The sequence below is a fragment of the Equus przewalskii genome, chromosome 8, assembly GCF_037783145.1.
Source record: "Equus przewalskii isolate Varuska chromosome 8, EquPr2, whole genome shotgun sequence".
Taxonomy (NCBI): Eukaryota; Metazoa; Chordata; class Mammalia; order Perissodactyla; family Equidae; genus Equus; species Equus przewalskii.
In genome coordinates this window covers 53,428,270-53,451,768 of record NC_091838.1, presented here as the reverse complement: position 1 = coordinate 53,451,768, position 23,499 = coordinate 53,428,270, and the positions used below count along the sequence as shown (strand labels likewise).

The window sequence follows — 23,499 nt, the reverse complement described above, 5'->3', positions numbered from 1 at the left end:
ATTGTTGTATTTTATCTCCATTAGCTGTTCACAAAAGCCCAGCCTTGGACCCACCACCCTCCCCCTAAACACATCTCTTTCCACTTTTTTCTTTGCTTCTTTAAATAATCCATTTCCATGCTATCAACTATTGCGTTCAAGCAGATTACTCCAATATAATTTTTAATTAGTTAGATGTAGGGTTTATATCCCAGATTCAGTACTTGTTATTAATAATAACCTTGGTAAGTTGCAGAAATACTCTAAGCCCTTGATTTTTCTCATCTATAAAATGGAGATGATATATATTATAGCGTTGTTGTGAAATAAGTTAGAAAACTGCATGTAAAGTGTTTAAATTATCTGGCACTTCACAAGCATGCTATTGTCAATGGCTATATTTTTCTTATTCCCTTATCCTCTTATCCATATTCTTATCCTTGGTCTACCTCCAGTAGATCATCTCTCACTGATCAATGAACTCCCCCTTTTGGATGACTATGCTACCTCAAACTCTAGAAGTCCAAAATGATCATCATTTCTTTTCTCATATGTTAGCTCTCTTCCTTAAATTTCTTATTTAGATCATTATCTATCACTTGTCAGCTTACTGGAATCAAAAATTGTGGACCCCTATATCTCCTTAATCCTATAGGAGCCATCACTATTGAAACGTTTAGATGTTTTGAGGACACGATTTATATTTTATTCATCATAATATCCCCTGTTGTAACACAGAATCAATGCCCAAAAATTCTTGTTGAGTGAAAAATAAGTATATGAATTAGAATTAGAATTAAGGAGGACAAAAGACTAGCTAGAGGTTATGTTGAGGACAAAGAGCAGGTACGGAAAGGTTAAGGGATTAGTGAGGAACCAGTGGGCCAGGGAGGGGAATTTCAAATTTATAATCTTTGGGGTGAGTCAATTGCTAGGGATGATGAAGACATGCTGATGTGTGGCTGTTGTCAAATTAGAGGGAGAGCCCTCAGGAGAGCAGTTTGCCTATTTTATATGCTCACAAAGCGGGATGTATCTCTTAGTTCCTTTCACTCTGAGGAAGTATATGGACAATTTGTCCTTTGAATGACAGTTCTTGCCGTTGTTTTCATACCCTTTAGGCATTTGTGTTCCAAATTTAATGCCTCAGGGAGACTGCTTGAGGTTTTTCCTTTAATCAGAGCTTAGCTCTTTGCCCATACAGCCAGCCTGCTGCTGTTGCATTATATCCACACCTTTAGCCAGCCTCCAAAATGCTTTAGTAGTCAATTGCCGGGGGAACGATGATCCCCATAGCTGGGCCCTTAAATAATCAAGCTGCCACATTCTTGCTACATCAATTACAGTGATTGCTTTCCAAAGATAATCCCATTGCATATATGTTTCTCTCCTTGGGTGGACTCTGGGGGAAATGAATCAATTCCTAAATAAATACCATTGTATTTAGAATAATTGAAATAAGCATAAGTCTTTGAAAGTTTTGGATAACTTTTCCACATGGGAAAGAAACACTTCTCGCAGTCAAAAGTAATACAGTACATTGTGTTCTCCTCTTTATTGTTCATGATGAAAATTCAAGCAAATAATGTATTCTCCATACGCTGAGGACCAAACTTTTCCTCTAATGTAATACTGAACCACTAAAGATAATTATTATAGTATGTAAGTGTATAGGAGTTAATATGCAATGTATTATGCAAAAGATAAATTTTTATGATTTTTTAAAAATTATTTTTCTAAAATCTTTATTATTATTATATTGCCATTTCAATTAATTGAAGATTTAAAAATTCTGAGTTTTATATTTTGGTAATAACGTGGTCTGTAATTTTGGAAACTTTAGTAGCATTTTTAAAAATTGAAGAAACACAAGTGCCTATTACCATTTAAGACAAAGATTTTAAAAAAGTTTTTGCAGTCTGAGACAGTTTTAAACTGACTGATTTAGTTTTTTACAAATAATTTATGCACATTTGATGAAATTTAATTAGAAACAACTGAAATATAAGACAATGTAACCAATAAGATGTCCAACATTTTTCAACATAGCAGTTTTTATTCCTCTTATCTATAGGCCAATCCGTCCTATTTCTATTTTGAAACATTTCTGATACATGTTTCTTTCAAACAGACATAATTTTCACTTGTCGTTATTTTCTCTTTGTCAGGTATTTTGCAATATGGATCTTAATGGGGGAGGTTGGACTGTAATACAACATCGTGAAGATGGAAGTCTGGATTTCCAGAGAGGTTGGAAAGAATATAAAATGGTAAGATGAAAGAATTTATGTAGGTTTTTTTTTTTTTTAAGATTTTATTTCTCCTTTTTCTCCCAAAGCTCCCCCCCCCCCCCCCGGTACATAGTTGTGTATTTTTAGTTGTGGGTCCTTCTAGTTGTGGCATGTGGGATGCTGCCTCAACGTGGCTTGGTGAGCAGTGCCATGTCCAAGCCCAGGATTCGAACCAGTGAAACCCTGGGCCGCCAAAGCAGAGCACGTGAATTTAACCACTGGGCCATGGGGCCAGCCCCCTATGTAGTTTTTGATGTTTTGTCATGAAGTTATCTTCACCACACTATGTGATAAATTCTTGTATTTTTAGGTGTTTTCAGTTATTTAAAAAATAAAATGATACATTACTGACCTTATTTTCATTAAACACAAAACACTCATAAATCATTTTGAGTAAATGATTTCCACGTGTACATCAGAAAGAAAAAGGTATTACTGAAATTATTTGATGGACTATTATGTATTGTCTGGATTCATTTCTCATTGAATGTTGGTGGGGGAAGCTAAAACTTAGACCCAGACTGAATACATGAGCCAGGATGAGGAGGCGTGCAGGGTTGCAGGTTGTGGAACAGGATGGGTGGGTACTACCAATGGCCTCACTCACATGGCTAGCAAGTTGTTGTTGGCTGTTGACTGAGACCTCCATGTGGCTAGGTTGGGCTTCTCCCAGTACAGTGATCCAAGGTCATCAGACTTCATATGTAGCAGTTAGCATCCTTAATCACAAAAATAGAAGCTTCCAGGCCTTTTTAAGATGTATTAGACCCAGTAATGGCACAATGTCACTTCCACAACATTCTTTTGGTTAAAGTTGATGACAGGGTCAGTCCAGATTCAACGTGAGAGGAGTACACACGGGTGTGAACTGTGAAGAATGATCCATTGCTGTCTCCAAAATAACAGCAGACATCATCATCATCATCATCATCACCACCATCATCATAGCTAACTTTTTCAATGCTTAATGGGTGACAGCCCCACATAAATTCTTATCTAATTTTTATATCAAATCTATTATCTAATACTGTCTCCATTTTAAAAGGAAACTGAGCAAGTTGGGAGATCAATTTTCCCAAGATAATATAGTAGATGGTTGAAATAATCCACAATCAAATAATCACATAGTCAATGCTTACAATGTTAACTATTAAAATCTGCTGACAAAATGTCAAGGCACAGTAATGGAAGAGGATTTCCATTTATGGACTAATTCTCATATTTTATGTATAAATCTTCTGGACAATTCTTGTCAAATTTTTGACAAATTCCCCTCTCAGAAGGTAGAGAAAAAGACGAAGAGAGATGTTGTACTAGCCTAAGTTCTGTCTTGATATTCTTGTAGAAAATGTGTGAAAACTGTGGTTGGTCAACATTCACAGTCTACCCACTAATAGGTTCATAGTTGGTCAAAAGACACTAAACAAAAGGTTTTAGTAAATAAAGGGAGGTCTCTAGTGGTGTCTCTGTGTCTACAATATTTTTATCAGATACGCCATTGAGTACTCTGTAAGTAAGTTAATGAAGTTTGGAGTTACACAAAGTTGGAACTTTGATGTCTTCAATAAACCGTAAACTCAAGATGGAAAGGTAGGCTAAAGCCAACAAGTGTTTTTTTCACTATTAGCATGAGACTGAATTATTCTTTAATCATGGCTTTTAAGAAGTCTACCCTTCTCCCTTTTTTAAAATAGAAAGACTATCATGTTCTAATCAAACTAGAACAATTTTTCAGTTGAGGATCAATTCTACAAGGTCAGAAAATGAGATAAGCTCCAAAATTCTGAAACATTTTGGCAAAAAATGAGTCTAATGACTTTTTAAATTTTAATTTAAAAAAATCGTCGTATATTACAACTTGGTTAACTTTTACCAAAACACAAGGTAAAAAGTGTTTCAGTTGTTTCCTCCAGAATTTTTCTTTCACGAAAGACAAAGTGACATGACTCCACAAAGAATGGATGTAGACTCCTTATGCCAATTCTTATGACTCACACCCATTTCTGCTTCCTACATCAGAAGAACTGACTGCTAGATATACATCTTTTGGGAAGACAAGAGCTTTTTGGCATGGACCACTTTCTCCTCAATCTTCACTAATCTGCTATTATACACACTGAGACTCTTTACTTCTTTCTCAGGCACTGAGTACAGACATGGTTTCGTCCCTCGTTCCTTTCTGCTTTTCCTCTCTTCTTCCCTTCTTGCTGGTTGCTATCTATGGGCTGCCTCTTGCTTCATATGGTTTCCAGAACAATATGTTAAAATTATGAACACATGAAATTACAAATATAGATTATATATTGTAATTATTATTTTTAAACCTCTCTCAACATGGAAGATTTGCAGTTTATTTGATTCTTAACAGTAGTTGTAAGCCTTCAAAAGTCTTTGACCTGAGCACCTGAGCTTTGTTTTCACTTAAACTTCCTTTAGGAGGAGATTCAGCAAAATCTGGTTTATGGATTTGTAAAGATGTTTGCCAAGAGGAAAGTCCAGAGTGGGCCTTTTTAATGAGGCACTTAGGGAACTACACTAACTCCTTCAAACCATGAGGGTACCATTTAGTGGCCTCTAGCAATAACACTTATCAGCAGTACTTTTGCATATAAAGCCCAATCAAGCTAAGAGTTCCAAATAGTACCCTAGCGGCCTAACTTTATAGAAGGTGGAGACTAATGCCCTGGAGACAACCTGGCTTTGTGTTGAAAACAATTGCCCCCATAAACAGAGCTTCCTATGGACACAAATATTTCAGTCTGGGCACCATACCTTCTGGGAGTTCTGTGTTTCTGGAAAAAATTAAGAGGACATTTTCAATTTTAACATCATCACATTAAAAAGAGAAAAATACATATGAGATTGAAAATATTGAAATAAATCATTCTTTCCATCTTTCTTGGGCTGAGTGTGCCAGCATTTAGAGGAGATGCACAATTGAATTGTATATTAAAGCACCTTTGGAAAGCCACAGCGCAGTAACACTGACTTCTTATCTGTTTTCTTTAATCATTTGTACAAAAGGAGATGAAACCCGTAGGACACACGGACTGTGTCTGGTTTCAATTGCTTCAGCTATAAAAAGTCAACACTTTCTATGAGCATTATCAGACAAAACAAATAAAGTATCAGAGACAATTATTTTATTAACTTGGAAAAATACAAACCAAAACTGAACATTTCTGTAGGTTTTGGCAAAAACTAATGAATATTGGTCTTTCCTCTGTGTTCATTCTTTTAGCACAATTTGGTTTTTAAAGCCAATTTTAAGTAAGCATTAGTTTAGGTTAAATTCTAATGTCTCTTTTGCCTTTTATTTAAGAACTAAGGGAGAAATAAAATTGATTAACAATCTATCTGAATTATGATATCAACATCTTTCGTGTGACTGTGAGTGGCATAACTAAACACAGTTTTCATGAAAGGATATAGCATCCTTGGATTTTATTTATCAAGAGATTTTATTTTTATTACTGTTGTTTATTCATTCAGTAAGGACTTGCAGCTTTTTCAGTATCAGCAATGAATTTTTTATGTTTTATTTTTATTTTGGTGTCTGTTACAGACTATTTGGAGTAAAATATAGACCTATGGTAAGGTGTTATGTGTGCAATAACGTGTAAACCTATATTTTTTAGATGTGCATTGGCCATCTCTTTATTTCAGCCTGAAAATAAAATGTTTTTCAAAGACAGTTCCATGATACATAATCAAAACTTGCCTCTTAATGTGGAGCTCAGTATGAAGATGAAGTATTGTGCTTGTATTTTCCCCATGTACCATTGAAATAATTTGATCTGATTAATATATTCTTTCTCATTTCACTTGGAGCAGCTATTTCACGTCATAATTATATGATTCCCCACCTTTGGTACACAGCAGATTCACTTGTGGAAACTTTTATGTGTACAGATCTCTAAGCCCACCCGAGACATAGTGGGTCAGAACCTCCATGTAGGAACCAAGTCATCTATATTTTTAATAAGCTCCACAGCTCTTTCTGATATGCACTCCTAGATGAAAGCAGCTGTCAGGACTATCAATTTAGTAGCATGGGTTTAAGATCTCAAAACTTACCTCTTCTGTAGAACCTAAAACCTATGATATGTAGAGAGAAAGAGATTTTAAAAAGTAGGACCAAGGAGAGTTGAAGGAGACAACTTCTTTTCAGCATTAGGAAGCAAAAGCAAGAATAAGAAAGTAGTCTACGTTTTGGTTTATGTCCCAACTGCAACTAGTTGGTTTAAATTTCTTATTTAATAATTAACTTCTTTTAATTACTTATTTAATACTTAATAATAATTAGTTATTTAATAACTAACTTCTGGGATTAAAATGGCTTTTATATAAACAAACATTTGTATAAACAAATACTCAACTTGTCCTAAGAATACATTAGTTCCTCGCATCTGAAAACATTTAAAATAATTGTTTCAGTATTCCCATATTAATTTTCAGGCTAAGACAAGATCCTGGATTATTTTTGTTCCCTTTCTCATACATAGCAGAAAGGAACCTGCTTACCCTCAAGTAACTTACAGTCTTGGGGGAGAGAGGCAAGTAAAATTACTATGTATTGTGATATATCCTCTAACTATAATAACAACAGCAACTAGATTTTTAAGTGCTTCTCATGCATCAGCAGTGAGCTAAATACTTTAGATATGTTATTTCCTTCTCACAACACTTTGTATGGAAATGACATTTTTAATCCCTGTTTTGCAGATGAAGAAACTGAGGCTCAGAAGTAATGTTGGAGGTTCCACAGCAAATATGTGGCAGGAAAAGGTTTCAAATTGGAGCAGAGAGAGGGAGTAGAAGTTACTTAATCAAAGCCAAGCCTTTGTTCCTAGACATCATATTTGTGGTCTGCCTGATAAACTATCCAATAGACAGTTTACTAATGTGGGAACCCGTGTCCCTTTCTTTCGCTTATTTTTCATCTTTATGATGAAACAGTTGTTTCTGCATCACTGCGCTTAGCTGTTAGAAGGGTCTCCTCCCTACACTATCAAACAGCCATTTTGATTCATTGTAGCCACAATAGAGCATAATTAGATAGCTTTTGGGGAAGGTGCACGAAGTAGAATTTTGGTTTCTAAAAGCAAATTTCGTTGCTTCCTTTTTAGTTGCTTTTTCCTCTATTTTCAATCAGAAAAAGCAAAGTGTTTAGGAACAGATATTAATCTCCACTTAGAGGGAGGTACAAGCTTGCATGCCAAGATGGGAATGGAGGCTTTTGTAGAAATGACGCTAAGGCTCGTCCATTTGTGAGGCTCCCTGGAGATCACTGCTCTTATCCTGGGGAAGCTGGAGTGTTTTATCCATGAAGCTCTTTCAACAGCATGGAAATATGTGACCTAAAACTTAATGCTTCATCATTCCCAGACTCCTTATTCACATTTAGTGTAATTGCTGAATCCCTTCTAACTGATTACACAGAAGAGAGGATCATCAAGTGGTTAGAGGGCGAGTTTTGACACGTCTGAGCCGAAAAAAAATGCAAAGAAAATCCCAGCAGTCTTTTTTTTCTTTCCAGTGGCTGTTCCAACTGAGAATGTGCTAATTCTTTGACTTTAGTCCCCTGTAGCTTTCTCTTTTTGCTTATTCATTGGAGAAGGTAAGCTTCACCTCTTCTCCCTACTGTGTAGCACCCGCTGCCATAAGAATATGTAAAATTCTTAGCACATCCTCTGTTGCTCTAGTGTTTCCTGCCACTGTGGAACTTTTGCAGCGTGTGACTTGAGCATCTTAGGAACAGAGAGGAAAGTACTGTCTTTGCAATAGTGACTTCAGTGGGTCCTATCTTTGCTCAGAGCTACAGGTAGATAGTCTTCAGAGAGTATGTATCCAGTGCAATCTGGACAAAGGGTGTTCAGTTAACCAACAACTAAGTTAATTTGGGGAATAAATTTAAAAATGTGCCTACATATACTAATGCATTTCATTTCAACTTTAAATATTAAAACATACATTCATTTGCCCATTTTTTAAAACTTAGAGCCAAAGCCTGGAATTCCGGGTTTGTTGTTCTTTCATAAAACTTTCACATAATGAGATATATCAGATTTCTAGCTTCCATTTTTTAAACTAGAGCAAGTACGACACATGCAAAGCAACGTAAGTTAAAAACCCTCTAACGTGTTATTTTTCCCAGTCTTTTAGAGTTGTTACAATGCATAATCCAAAGGTGTTTTTTAATGAATTTTTTTGAAAAAACCTAAACATTTAAATTAAGTTATATAAAAAAACAAAATAAAACAAAGCCTCCTCTTTCCCCACTAATATTTAACTTATTTACTTAATATTATTAGTCTTATTATTATAATAACAGAACTGCCATAAATGGATTTGGGACCAAACACAACTGACCTTTGGTAAGTAACTCCATTGGCAGAGAGAGCAGTGCACAAATGTATTTAACATTTTTGGTATACTCTGGGCATCCATATGTCTTAAAGAAGGAGTGGAGAACATTGATTCACGTGTTAAATTGGTTAACGGAGAGCACAGTTAAGAAGACTTCTACTGTAGTTATAATTCTATAAAGTTGATGTGCATTAAATTTGAAAAGAAACAAAGATTTTCCAAATTCTGTCATCTGTATTGCAAAAATAAGGAATCCTTGATTATTTTAGTACCTCCCTTATACTTCTTAATGTAGATAAAATGAAACCTTTATTAATGAATAGCTGAATTAACCAGAATCTGTTTCCTTCTGAAACATCAGACTATATCCTGTGATAAGCGGAGGTGTGTCTTCCAGATATTAGCACTCACAGGACAGAGGGGCAGCTTGTTCAGATGCAGGTTCGTGGGGCTGGCTCTCAGATGTTTTCATTCAGTGTGGAGCCAGGAATTATTTTTTTTCAACCAGAGCTCCAGTGATTATGATCCAGTTGGGCACTTTAAGAAACACTTCCCTGAGACTCAACCAAATTACCTACAACAAAGAATAGTGTTTCAAGGCTACTTCTCTGAATACCATTCCTTCTCACGTTCTTCCTTTCTTTTCTTCCTTTTCTTTGAACTTCAATAAAACATATGGAGCACCCAGTCTATGCCAACATTCCAGTAGTCTTTGAGGATTCGCATATACCACACAGCATCTGTCCTCAAGGAGCTCGTAGTCTCTTCAGAAAGACAAACACATAGATCAAGAACTACATTGAACTTCAAGCATTTCCAGGGAATACTTTCTGAGGCAATTGTGAATACCCAAAAGTCTAGAATACCAGTGGTTTCTTAGGGTTCTTTATTTTCCTATCACCAACATTATCAGTTGGTTTTCTTTTGGGGACCACTGTTTCTCCCCATAAAGAAATTATTTTGGACACTTAACAAACATGACCAGGATTGCCTTAAAGAGAACACTGGAGCCATATTGAGATCAGGTGCAGAGCAGCCAGCTAGGTTCACTCACTAGCTCTTCCTTGTCATCCTTCTACCTTGAAATTCAAACCCATGTCAGTGAAGCATTTAAAAGATTATAGTCCCGGATTTACAGGTTTGCTTACTAATATTTAAAACTGAGATTGTTAAAGCTATAAAGATCAAGGGTCTAGTAATATGTCTGAATTATAATCTGAGCCTAATTTGACTCCTAAATAATAACAATAACAAAAACAATAATAATATTGTTAAATAACTTGTCCAATACTATCCTGATAATATCCATTGGAAAAGGCTTAAATTTTTCATTGTTTAAAATATTCCATTAACTAGTATTATAGAAACATTTTCAAAAGCAAGCTGTGACTGAGAAGCATTTACAGGTTAAACCTATTAATCAGATTCATTTAATCCAAAACATCTCATCCATACAGATTTGAATATCTGGTTTTACTGTAATAAGAATTAGACATAAGCCTCGATGGAGGGAAACATATCAGAAAAGTATTGATTCCGTAATTGAATAAGAGGGTGTAAAAACATGGAAGAAATATCTTTACTTTTAAAGAATGTTTTATTACTATTTACAACAGTTAAACACTGATCATGAAAAGAGCTTCTTTCTGAAGTAACAACTGCATCTCTATCTTCTTTCACAGGGTTTTGGAAATCCCTCCGGTGAATATTGGCTGGGGAATGAGTTTATTTTTGCCATAACCAGTCAGAGACAGTACACACTAAGAATTGAGTTAATGGACTGGGAAGGAAACAGAGCCTACTCACAGTACGACAGATTCCACATAGGAAATGAAAAGCAAAACTACAGGTAAGTCCTTCTTCTGTGTAGCACTCCACTACCTTGGGTCTAGCCACTTAATAGTTTTAGTGGAAAAATGTGAAAAAAAGAAATTATGAAAGTCATCCATCAAAGTAAAAACGAGTTGTTTGTCTAGGCCTATGACAAAGAAATACAAAAAGCCTTATAGAGACTCCTTAAAAAATTTAAACTTCAAGTTTCACAGACTTACTGATGTTGGCTCAATTCTAGACAATAGGGAATTTAGTCAAGCACAATATTATTGTTTTTGTTATTGTTACAAAGGTGCAGTGAATTCATACGTATAAAACTGATGACAGAGAACTGACTCAAATTCAGTGGCTTGAAATAAATACTCCATTACTTCTGTCAAAAGATTTTCTACTTATACTTTCTTTATTAACCTTTCTTAAATTATTATTTTTTCACGTCTTGAAGGTGACAAAAAAAGGAGTAAAATTTTATGTTTTTGAATGACTTACATAAAAGGTAACATAAATGAGGCTTAATTTAGAAGTTTTTGGTAAATAATGTAAAAGGCAAAAACAAACTCAAATAATGGCATCAATCCACACAATATATTGTTGCAGTTATAAAAATAGGGAAACTATCCACTTAATTGTTAACATCTCTGATTTTTTTTTTTTGATGAGCAGCTTGTACACTAGAAAAAGAAACATTAAGAAATGATGAAGCAAGTAATGTGGTGTGGTAAATTCATTTCACAAACACTTATTTTTTTCCTTCTGTGTTCCAGGAACTCTACTATACACTGATGATTTTGCAGTCAGTGACGAAGTCACTAGTTCCCCAGACCCCACAGTCCAGCTTTGTTACTAACTATGTCACTGAACAATTGATTGGCACTCCTTGAGAACAGGGAATATATTTCAGCTACTTTTATATCACTACTCATTAACGCCATGCCTGGCACATAGCAGGTATTTAATAATTGTATATGTGCCTCAGTTTTCTAATCAGCAAGTTAGAGTTGCAGTGATGTTAAGCTCTCAATATTGTGGCTACTCTACATCCATCACGGAAAACAATCGTGTCCATTATAGGGTTGGCACATTGCTTCAAGCAAAATGCAATGACAGCAACCAAAGACTTCTGTCTTTTTCCAACCTGTGTGGCCCTCTCCTCATAGTTCAACTGTTTCTGCTGCTTATTTGTCTTTTTGAGACATACCATTCTTTAGGAGTTCGAATCTACAACTTTTTCATGAACACGTCTCATGTTATTTTAATGGATCATGTATGGGATTGGATCCTTGGAGACGTAATAATCATTTTCTTAACAAACAATGATGATGTCACCACAATAGAGGATGAGAAATAGATCTAAAGAGCTGATAGTCCCATGGCAGGGAGTGAGAGTATACATAATGGCAACTCAAGAAACCATAGAAGAGACATTTATAAAATGCAATGGAGTGTAAGAAGAAGTGTTTCCAAGGAGGTCCATATTTTGAGAATTTTATAACAAGAAAAACCACTGTAAAACATCAGGGGTACTCTTATGTAAATGTTTTGACCTGAAACTTGAGACTAGATGAAACTTGGCTAACGTAAGACAGCCTGACAATAGGACTAGCAAGTAATTAGTCTAGTCCTTTTCTAGGCTCCTGAAGAATTTGCTTTGGTTCCTTTTCCAAAATGTCTCTCAATTTGCGTGTGTGTATGTGTGTGCACACACACGTGGTTGCGAGGCCGGAGTGGTATTAGGGAGACAGCGATTGGGCAGGTTTAGGAGGATTGTGGGCATCTCAATTTGGCTTCAGGGTGTGTGGTATGAATGTCATTCTGCCATAGGCATGAGGAAGGAGCATTTACCTCATCTTAGAGTATCCTACTGCCCTCATTGAGCATTTCCCATTCTTTCAACATCCGTGTGATTCCATTCTTCACCCATATGATGCAGATCTATGAGCAAAACGTTGTCTTCCCAGCTAGAGTGAGGCATACCCTCTGGTATCCCCATTTTTCTTTGTTGAGACAATTGTGAACCTTGAGAATAAGAATTATAAATCTAGAAGGAACTTTATAATTTAATTCCAAACCTATGGTTTTAAAGAAAAGAAAGCTGAGGTCCAGAAATATGCAATATTTTGCCCAAGGAGGGAGAAAGACTTAAATGCGGGATGTTTAACTCCTACCTAGCTAGGTGTGATTTTCACTGTACCATGCAGCTGTGATAAAGTTGGTAGTTCTGACCCTCTCTCCTGCCAAGACTCAGCAGAAAACAGGTCTGTAATCATGACTTTCTCATGCAAGTAAATATTAGGATTCATATTGGCATCAAATGGGAAATTAGGACTCATTAAACATAACGCCTGTTCTGGTGAAAGCTTAGTTAAAATAATCACACTATAAAATGGTGTTATTCACTCTCTCAAAGAAAATCAAACAGAAGCTTGAAAAGGGAAGCTACACCTTGGTGACTTCCTTCTTCACCTGCATCATCACTCACTCATGTCCAGCACTGTTTCCCCAGGCCCAGTATCATCACATGTGGCCTGAAGTAGAACTGCAGATGTCCAGCTTTGCCTTCATGTGTTTTCCTTCCACTCCTTTCTCTTCCCTCTGAATTCGAATACATCATTGCGATAAATCATCAAAAGTATTAATGTTAACATTTGTATGGTGTTTTATAATTTATGAAATGATTTTTAATTTAATCTTTACAATGACTTTTTGAGGTAGGTATTATTAGCTACATTTCAAAGATGAAGAAACTGTGGTTTTGGTCCATTGACTTGCTCAAATTCAGCCAAATTGTAACTAAAATCAAAACTATGGAATTTGTGCTAGATTTTTGTCTTATATTTTTACATTTTCTATATTTTTCTTCTTTCAAATTAAATTCAGAGTTTTTTTTTAAGACTTTTCTTTTTAAAAATACTCTATTTTAATAGAAATTGTATTCTGAAAACTCTTGTAATAGCTGTGGCCATAATTTATAAATCTAATGTTTTTAAAAGAACATCTTTTTTATGCTCTAGACACATATTGATTAAAAGTAAGTGTTGTGAATGGATAGATGAGCTTTAAAATGTACATATATAGCACATATATTTCTTTTATCCTCTAAGGAAATTACAAATGATTTTCTCAGATAGAAAATAAAATCTACAGAACCCAGGAGAATATAAATATGAAAAAAAAATAATGTGAGTGTCATGATAAACACATCATGTGAAACAACACACAATCAACGTGAAATTATTAAATACTTCCTCTAGAGAGGTAGTGTTATCCAGACCCTTGTCATCTAACACCCAGACTATTATAGAGTCTTCTTGCCTCCAGTCCTGATGCTCTCAAGTATATCTTCCGCACTATTGTTGGGATGGTTTTCCTAAAAGACAATCTGACTTGGTCTCTGCCCTCCTTCATATATTTCAACAGTGTTCATATATCTACAGGTTAACGTCTTCCACTTAAAATTCCTCATGGCCTGGCCCTACCTACTTATGCAGCTACTGCTATCATACTCTCCCCACGGCCTCACCCAACTAGATACCCCCTCTTTATGATTATGTTCCAGAAACTACTTGCAATTTCCCTAAGCCTTCCATGCCTTTGTTTATGCTATACTCTTACTCTACAAATATAAACCCAAATTTGGATACATCTTCTAAATCTTCAAGATTCTACTTTATCCCAGGGAGTCTTCCCTGATACCTTCTATGGTATGTGCTGTGATGCACTCACCCATAGCCTTCCTTCAGAGCTGAAGCACTCCTTCTCCCACTTCCTAGGAATGTTGGTGGCTAACACCTTGTAGCCAAGGTCCCCTGATTGGGCATTGCCTGTGGCTGAAGAAAGTCACATCATCTAAGGTCACTGTTCCTTCCTGCAGACAGATTGCGTCCAATGGCAGGTCAATAAAGGTGTAACGTACCCCTTGCCTCAGTGAGGGACAATTCTGAAGGGCCATCCAAGGTCCAGAATTCCACTTGAGCTTAGCTGAGATCTTCACTGTGACTGCATATGAGCCAAACTTCTCCCTCTGCTCAGTACCTCTTTCTTCACTTTGCCACAGGGATTGATCCTAAGAACACTTCCCTACACATCTCCCTACAGATTTTTGCAGAGAAATGCTTCACCCTCACTCAGGCCAATTTGGATGCTTTGTGCTCTCACAGCTCCATAACGGTCTCTGGATAACTATCCAGTATCCACATTCTATTATAAGTCATTAATAAGTATTTATTGAATAATTGTGTGTAGAGCTTTCCCACTAATTTCTAAGCTTCTAGAGTACAGAAACTATTTGGTCAAGATTCAAGATAGATACCAAACTATTAACTAAAAGTTAATAGCTAATATTTGATGAATATATACTATGCACCAGACACCTTATTCTCACATGAGAGAAATGGTACTGTGCACAAGATCACAAGGACTAATATGAGTAGAAGTCAAGATGTGAGTTTTGATCTCATAACTGCCCCTCATATGGCCATCCCTGATTAAGGGAAATCCATCAGTTAATTTCTAGAATTAAATACACTCAAAGTACATATTCTAAGAGATAAAATATGTTTCCTCTAATCCCATTTCTATCTTTAATAATCTGAATGTGGATGTACATATTTTCTCATCTCTCTGGTTCTCAGTTTTCTGTCATATAAATTAAAGTAGTTGTAAAACTCTTTACAGCTCAAAAATTATTTTCCAAAATAGAATTGATTTTATGCTTATGTTTCTTTTTTATTTTATGACCTTTCAGTTCTTTGATAAACGATCAAATTTTTATCTCTCTAATAAATACTTCAATAAGGGTTTCCATCAGTTTAGGGCTTACAGTGACCTTTTACTTCTCATGAAAACTTTGCTGGTCCCAATATATAGAATTAAAAAACAAATACACAACGACCACCATGACAACAAATGCTTAAAAAAATAACAGATTATGTGGGGTTGGAGAGATGCTATGATCTACTGGAAAGAGCTCTAGAATAGGAATCAGAAGATATGGGAGATATTAAATAGCGAAGTCTGGCTTCACTATCTATAAAACCGACTTGGTTGTATCAGTCAGTGTTCAGTCAGGGAAACACAGTCATGATGAGTGTTATGAAATTAAGGGATTTGTTATACAAACTACACCCTATACAAATGTGAGATGAGCTGTGGAAGTGAAGGTCTGGAAGGTGAAGGTGGGAAAATCAGAGAAAGTCGCTAACACATATGCTTGAAACCTGGTATGGTGGTGAACAAGCCAGAGCTTACGGGGAAATCCAAGAAACCAAGCACGTCCAGCCCCCACAGTGGAACCACAAAGGGGGAGATCTAAGGAAACCTGTTGCTTCAGGGTAGCTGTGTTACCTGGGGGTGTGCAGTTAAACAACTGGTGGTAGGCCTGGAGCTGTTGCCAGCATGCGGAAAGCAAGCTGGACACAGTGGAAGAGAGGACAAGCTGGGAACTGTCCGGTGCTCTACCCATGAATATCACCATATCTAATGATGGTCTGAGAGTTGGGCCAATGCTTTACTTCCACCTTCCAAATCTCACACACAATCTTCTTTTGGCCAACTCTAACTTGGGACCATACAAGGAAGGAGATTCTGGGAAACATAGATCTCAGATTAACCAAGTTGACAGTAGGACAGTAGGATTAACCAAGTTGCCCAGTATACCTTGGGCAAATCACCTACTATATTATACCTCAATTTTCCCATTTTTAAGTGGGACTAATCTCCCCTCTCCTACCATAATTGCCATTTTGTTATAGGGATCCCATCAGAAAGAGTATTCAAATATACTTTATATTGGACAAACTTAAATGCCACAAACTATGAAAGATATTTAGATATTTTTAATTCAATTTTTATCATACCAAGAAACTTATTATTGATTAAATTAATTAAAAATTTAAATTATATTTCTATGTTGAAATCCACCCCCCTCTCTCCCCCCAAAACCTCTTTTGTTGGTTGGTATTTATCTATTTATTTCTTTGGATTCTGGACCTAGTCCAAGTTCGCTCATTGCATCTGTGGTCTCTTTAGTCTTTGCCTAAAACAGTCTACACACACCCACTGTTAATATTTTTAAAGAATCCAGGGTCACTTTTCCTCGGAAATGTCTCTTTCTGGGTTTATCTGATTTCTTTCTAATGAGATTCAAATTAAATTTTTTTGACAAGGATGCTATATAAATGATACTGTGTATTTTTCATTTTATCACATCAGAAACGACAAAAGGTCAATTAGTCCCATTATTGGCTGGGCTAAGTTTATTTAATTCACTTAAGGTTTTGTTTTTGCAATGGAATATGTAGTCTCTTAAAGAAAATTTTTACAAAATATCATAATGTTTGAAACACATAAAGCTGATTTATTTTGGTTGAAGAGTCTGTAGGGACCTATTGCAGTATCCCTTTGCCCTCCCCTTGCTAGTGCCTTAGGCATTTGTTGATCACAGGTTAAAAACCATTGTATTATTTTTTTTCTTTCTTTCATTTTTTTTGACGAAGATCTGCCCTGAGCTAACATCTGCCAATCCTCTTCTTTTTGCTGAGGAAGATTAGCCTGAGCTAACATTCGTGCCCATCTTCCTCTACTTTATATGTGGACACCTGCCACAGCATGGTTTCATGAGCAGCACCATGTCAGCACCTGCGATCCAATCCGGTGGACCCCAAGCCGCCAACACGGAACATGCGCACTTAACTGCTGCGCCACTGGGCCAGCCCCCGTATTATTATTTTTATAACTAAAAAAGTGAAGATTTACCAATTGGAGATAAATTTAGTTGTACTACTTTCAAGTATAGAAAGAAAAAGAAAATTATATTAAAAATTTACAGTCTCGTTAAAAAGGCATAGTTTTAGTAAACTTTTTTTATTGGATCAAGTGATTTTGCATGTTAGTTTTCTCCATTCTTAGTTGGCAGTTTTATCCCTGAAGTTAATTCCTTTATCTTTTTATGGTATTAACTCAATTAGTAAATCCTTTATCACAGATGGTATAATAGCAAGGTTGAAGATAGCCCCTCTTTGAACCAATAGAAAATTTGTATTAGTAAAGTCTGAATGATAATGTTTAACCATGTATAATGTACATCTTATATTACAATTATAATCTAACTATAATATTTATAATGCACTATGTGGGAATATTCTTCATATTTTATTATGTCCGTATTATTTGTTGGGGATGAATGATCCCTTCATGGTTGAACTGACTGTGGCTATGTTAAAAGCCTTGTTCTGGAAGAGATTCCACATGAAGGGATGAATAGAATATTTGAAACAAAATTTCTAAAAAGAATCTTCACAATAATTTGGCCATTAAATATCTGTTTATACAAAGTTTATTTTTGGCCAAGATCTTTATTGGGAAGCAGTTTGAGGTAATGGGTAAAACATTGTATCGGCAATCAAAAGACAGGAACTCTGGACTTGGATCTGTAGCTACTTTTCTGAATGACCTTGCACGAGTTACTTCACTTTTCCAAGACTCAGGTCCTCAGAATCAAAATGAGGAGGTAAGGAAGAAGTCTTTCCAATTCCAAAATCCTTCTTTTTTATTCAACCATTAAAGTGCTCCCATGTCGTGTGTGCATTTCGAGGACAAAACAAATTAGTGTGGATTGAAAAGAATTCTCTTGAGTCTCCCACGAAAATTTAAACCCTGCATTTTTGTAAGTATTGCAAAACTCGTTTCACTCCTTTTTGTGAAATGTTTTTCATTTCTCTGATCCTCTGAGCTTACATGGTTCTGGCTGGAACTGGTAGCAGATGTGTTGAAATACTGAGAGGAAAGTTATTTTTTACAGCAGTTCTGGACTGATCAAGGTAGAAAAAGGTATATAGGGAATCTCTTGGTAGTTTCTACCCTCTTGAATTTTTGGTCTAGGTATGAAACTCAAGGCTTTAAGTAGTTTTGTTTGTATTTTCAAATAATTTCTCCAACTTGGGAGATGTATTACTTTTTTTAGACTGTGATTTTCATTGTGGTTACTTCCTAAAACAGAGAAGGAATTGTTTTATTCAACAAAATTTGTACTTTGTACTTAACGGAGATGAAATACTCAAGAAGAAAAAGGCACGCTCTTACAGCATACTTTGTATCTTCTTCAGGTCTTCGAAGGGGCAGGAACATCTCTTGACTTTAAGGCCGATTGATGTCAGTCTCTAGAGTCTTGGACTTTTCCAAGCTGACCAAAAAAAATGCCCCAGTGCTGTTAGGTCTAAGGAGTCCCAGAGGATTCCTGCTCCAGAATGAGTAATGCTGGGACTCAGAAAACTGCTCTCCTAGAAACTTACAGATTGGCAAATGTATCTAGAATCAGCTAGCGCTGCCTCCAGGAAATAGTCTAGAGAGATGTCCTGTGGTCCCTCTGCTGGGGGTCCTCCTAATGTTGTCCACTACTGAAAAGATGAAGGCTCTATCTTCAATGAATGAAATATTTGTTATTTTCTATTATGTGCTATCCTAGGACAAATTGTTCACAGAAATTTCAGTGCAGTTGTATATGTGTATGTTCACACATATGCATACACATGTGTGATGGAGATAGGCTAAGGGGTAATGCCATTAACACAGGGAGTTCACTAATAAACACTAGTATGGCATGAATGGGGGACCTTATCAATTTAGTGAGGTTTGGAAAACTTCCAAGGGGTGGCCTAAAAATGGCAAATTGGAATTAGCTGGAGAAATAGTTCAAAGTTGGAGGTTGAAGAGGTAATAGCGTATGCAAAGGCTCAGAAGGGAGACTCAGCATGTCTTGTTAGGTGAGCTGCAAGTAGTTAGGTATGGCTTAAACAAAGAGTGTAAAGGTGTAATGACAAAGCATGATGCTAAGAGCAGAGAGGAGCGCCACACAACTAGTAATATGAGGGCGACTTAGGCCTGGCCCCTAGTGATGGCCTCTGAGGGCAGCCCATCTGAAACGGTCTTCTCTCACACCCAATCAATTTTTTTTTCACTCAATGTTTTGATTATTCTCTTCAATAAATACGAGCAACAACAATGTGCAAGATGCTGTGGGGGAAACAAAACCCACAGAACTCAACCTCTGTCCTTCAAGAGTTTAACCTCTTTGCCAACTTGATTTTCTTTGTTCTTTAAGTCTTAGCGCCATCTGTAGAACTCTGCTTTGTAGACTGAGTAAGGAGCTCCTTCGACGTGCTCTCCCTGTGCGCTGTGCATATCTTTATCAGAGTCCTCATCACACTTGGTTGTACTTGGTTATTGCCTGTTATTAGGCTACCACCTCTAGGTGGGCAGGAACCTCTCCACAAGTCTTGGCATATGTCTGCAAAGGAAGCACTTTCTAATAAATATATGAAAGATATATAAACAAAGATATTTTTTATCCACTCAACAAACACAGCTGACTACTAAATAGCACTTATTGGTCTAGATGCTGGAAATTCAAAGATCAAGAAGTCAAAATTCCTTCCCTCAGAGGTTGATGTTATAGAAAGGCAGCATTTGACAGTAAGATTTTTGATAAAATGCTATGTCCTTTAGTTTCTTGGATTGTTGCTTGGTTGAGATTCATTTGCCTGATCTATTCAACTGTGGGCTCTTCTGTTTGTTTTCTTTACCTGCAAAAGATATGCAAGAAATTCTACGTTGCCTGACGCCAAGAAAATGAAATAAAATGTTAATAAAATAGGTACACAACATACCTTATTTCTTAGGTCAACTGATCCTAGAAAAGGATGCTATGTTGCTGTCATTGATAAGCAGTTTGTGGATTACAATGACTATGTACTTTGTCTGCAATTTTCTTTTTCATGAGGAAGATTGGCCCTGAGCTAACATCTGTGCCAATCTTCCTGTATTTTGTATGTGGGATGCTGCCACAGCATGGCTTGATTAGTGGTGTGTAGGTCCACACCCAGGATCCGAACCGGCGAACCCTGGGCCACTGAGGCAGAGCACAAGAACTTAACCACTATGCCACCAGGCCATCCAATTTTGCATGCAATTTTGAAGGTGCCATTAGGTGACAGTAAACTTTGATTTTATAGAACTCATCATGGGTGAATAACTGAGAGCTTATCAGAAAGTATAAAATTTAGTTAATTAAATTTTTTGAGTAAAAATTTCAAAATTGTGAAAATGATGATATAATATATTAATTACCCTGTAACTTATACGATACTTTTTTCTCTCTAGATGACTTATTTCTTTTATAAGAGCCTTTACTCATTTCAACCATAAACATCATAAAACCATTTTTAATAATTATGTGAAGTATCAACATATATCAACATTAAATGCATCAACTACAAACTGTATGTTGATAGTAGCATTATAAGATTCAACTTTAACATAAATTGAGCATTTACTCTGTGCCAAATAATTTCAAAGTGCTTTGACATGTCTCTTTGGGTGCTAACACCACAAATGCCAATGTTTGTGTTGTTCTGCTCATTCTCTATTAAAAGAATTAGAGGTGCTGTTTTATTGGGGTCGGCCCTGTGGCACAGTGGTTAAGTGCACACATTCTGCTTCAGCAGCCCAGGGTGTGCCGGTTTGGATCCCGGGTGCAGACATGGCACCACTTGGCAAGCCATGCTGTGGTAGGCGTCCCACATATAAAGTAGAGGAAGATGGGCACAGATGTTAGCTCAGGGCCAGTCTTCCTCAGCAAAAAGAGGAGAATTGGCAGTAGATGTTAGCTGAGGGCTAATCTTCCTCAACAAAAAAAAAAAGCAAAGTGCTGTTTTATTACCTGCCTCAGTTAGAAGCTCGACTAAACAGCTGGATAAAAGAAAAATTTTAGCCTTATTAATTTTTAGGCTGCAAATGAAAAGCAACTTTCTGACTCCTTCACACCCTCATTATCAATTCTAGAGAGAATTTTCTAGATCTGAAGATCAGAAGTTATTATATAAGCAATTGGAAGTCACATCATTGTTAGAAAATAATTATTTTTTGTTATTTTTGTGTGTGTGTGTGTGTGAAGAAGATTGTTCCTGAGCTAACAGCTGTGCCAATCTTCCTCCATTTTGTGTGTGGGGTGCCACCACAGAAAGGCTTGATGAGGAGTGTGTAGGTCTGCACCCAGGATACAAACCTGTGAACACCAGGCCACCGAAGTGGAGCACACAAACTTAACCACTATACCACCAGGCTGGCCCTAAAAAAAAATAAAAACAGTTATTTTAATAAGTCATGCTTTAAAAATAATGGATGTGATTAAAGATCAAATGAATGGTTTGTACCTGTTTATAATTTGATTTTTAAAGTACATCTTGTGTTCTTAGTACAAGATATAATTCTTCTGCTAAGATTGTATGCTTCTTTACCATCCCCTAACCTAGAAGATACAGTGATGGTTAGAGACATTGTCAGTATTTTCTTGGCTTTTTAAGAAATAGTAATTAAATATGTAGTTGTCCAATATCCATAATTATTTTATTTATCTCTTAATTGGATATAGTTTTGCTTTAATCTATGTAACTTTGCTAAACTTACTCTTAAAAGTAATGACAATTCTTTTGAAATCAGAGTCTACATTCATTCATTTATCCAGCCAGCCAGCCATCAAACATTTATCATGTTGCAATTATTTCCCCGGTACTAGTCAGTTGTCTCCAAACTTGAGTGTGCAGATAGACAACTAGGGCGTTTGTTTCAAAGTGTTGCTTTCTGAATCCCACATCCAGAGTTTCTGATCCTCGGATTCAGGACCTAGGTACCTCAGTCCTACCGAGTACAACCAGCTGATGCTGATGCAGAAAAAAACACTTTAATGACACTAAAGGGAGACACTATTCTTGCTGGTCTTTGGGGCTAATAGTTTAGGAGAAGGAGGAAGCCACAAGATAGTTGGCATAAAACAAAAGTTTCAGCTGCAGTATGTTTTAGCATGTTTGTCCGTTTTTTGTTTTGTCTTATTTTGTTTTTTCATCAAAGAATCATGGACCTTTTAAAAAATTTGAGGGCCAGCCCCAGTGACCTAGTGGTTAAGTTCAGCACATTCTGCTTTGGCTGCCTGGGTTAAGTTCCCAGGTGCAGACCTACACCACTTGTTGGTGTCCATGCTGTGGTGGTGACTAACATACAAAGATAGAGGAAGATTGGCCACAGATGTTAGCCCAGGGCAAATCTTTCTCACGAAAAAAAAAAAAGCTGATGGAGCTATGGATCTTCTCCCTAAATAAATAAACAAACACAAAATTTTGCTTACATTTATGTGTGATTCAACTCCACAGTAGGAACCCTTGGAATTAAGGTATAGCTGGACACTAAAGAAAAGTGGTCAATTTGCTTGGGATTGAGGATGTATGTGGTACGTGGGAGGAGATTGAAGGGAACCAAGAAAGCCTTCATAGAGGAAATATGATTTGTGAAATATGAGCAAGTTTTCATGAGGCAAGTATGGAGGATGCTGGCAGAAGGAGAAAAGTTAGAGAATAGCGAGTATCTTGTACATAGGGGTTCACTGTGCTACAGAAAATGGAGGGCCGTATTACATGATAAGGAGTTTGGGCTTTATCTTATACTAATTCTGGAGAGAAATAAGCCCACTGATGATTTTGGTCAACAGAAGAATCTGCTTATGCACGCTGGAGCCTTATTTGCAGAACTTATAGCGACACATTGTCCAAGTACAACAAGAGAAAGTATTTCCTCTTTGCAAAAAAACCTCAGATAATACCCCTCAATGGTTTTCAACATTCTACTCACCCTTTCCTCTCCCTTTGTCTTCCCTTAGGCAATGCTGGAAAGAAAAGTTTCTTGCTGCTTTTTAAGCAGAAGTAAAAATGAGAACAAACCTACCTCCCTTGAACTTGTTTATACTAAAAATTCACCAATTTTGATCACAAGTTTTACAAGGTCCTGACTTAATTTTTGCTAAAAAAGCAAACCCATAAACTCTCTGAGGTGGCTCTTGGCCCGGTCTTTCAGGCACCAGAAGAGGGTCCAGTCAGTGAGGCATTCACTCGGAGCTGACTCCATCAGCCACATTTGACGCCAAGGGAATTGAAATATGTTTAAGGGACAGTTTGTGTTTTTCAGTTTAGTTTTTAGGGGTCTT

The 23,499-nt window shown here is 36.6% G+C and overlaps 1 protein-coding gene across 6 annotated transcripts in view; it reads left to right on the top strand.

The window, feature by feature from the left end:
• The window catches only part of ANGPT1 (angiopoietin 1), a 241,338-nt gene that overhangs the window by 192,976 nt on the left and 24,863 nt on the right, over positions 1–23,499 (top strand). For all 6 annotated transcript variants that reach the window (XM_008523700.2, XM_070630821.1, XM_070630825.1 and 3 more), the window contains exons 6-7: positions 2,148–2,249; positions 10,322–10,488. In XM_008523700.2, the coding sequence (XP_008521922.1) occupies positions 2,148–2,249; positions 10,322–10,488 (269 nt within the window). The remainder of the gene's footprint in view (positions 1–2,147; positions 2,250–10,321; positions 10,489–23,499) is intronic.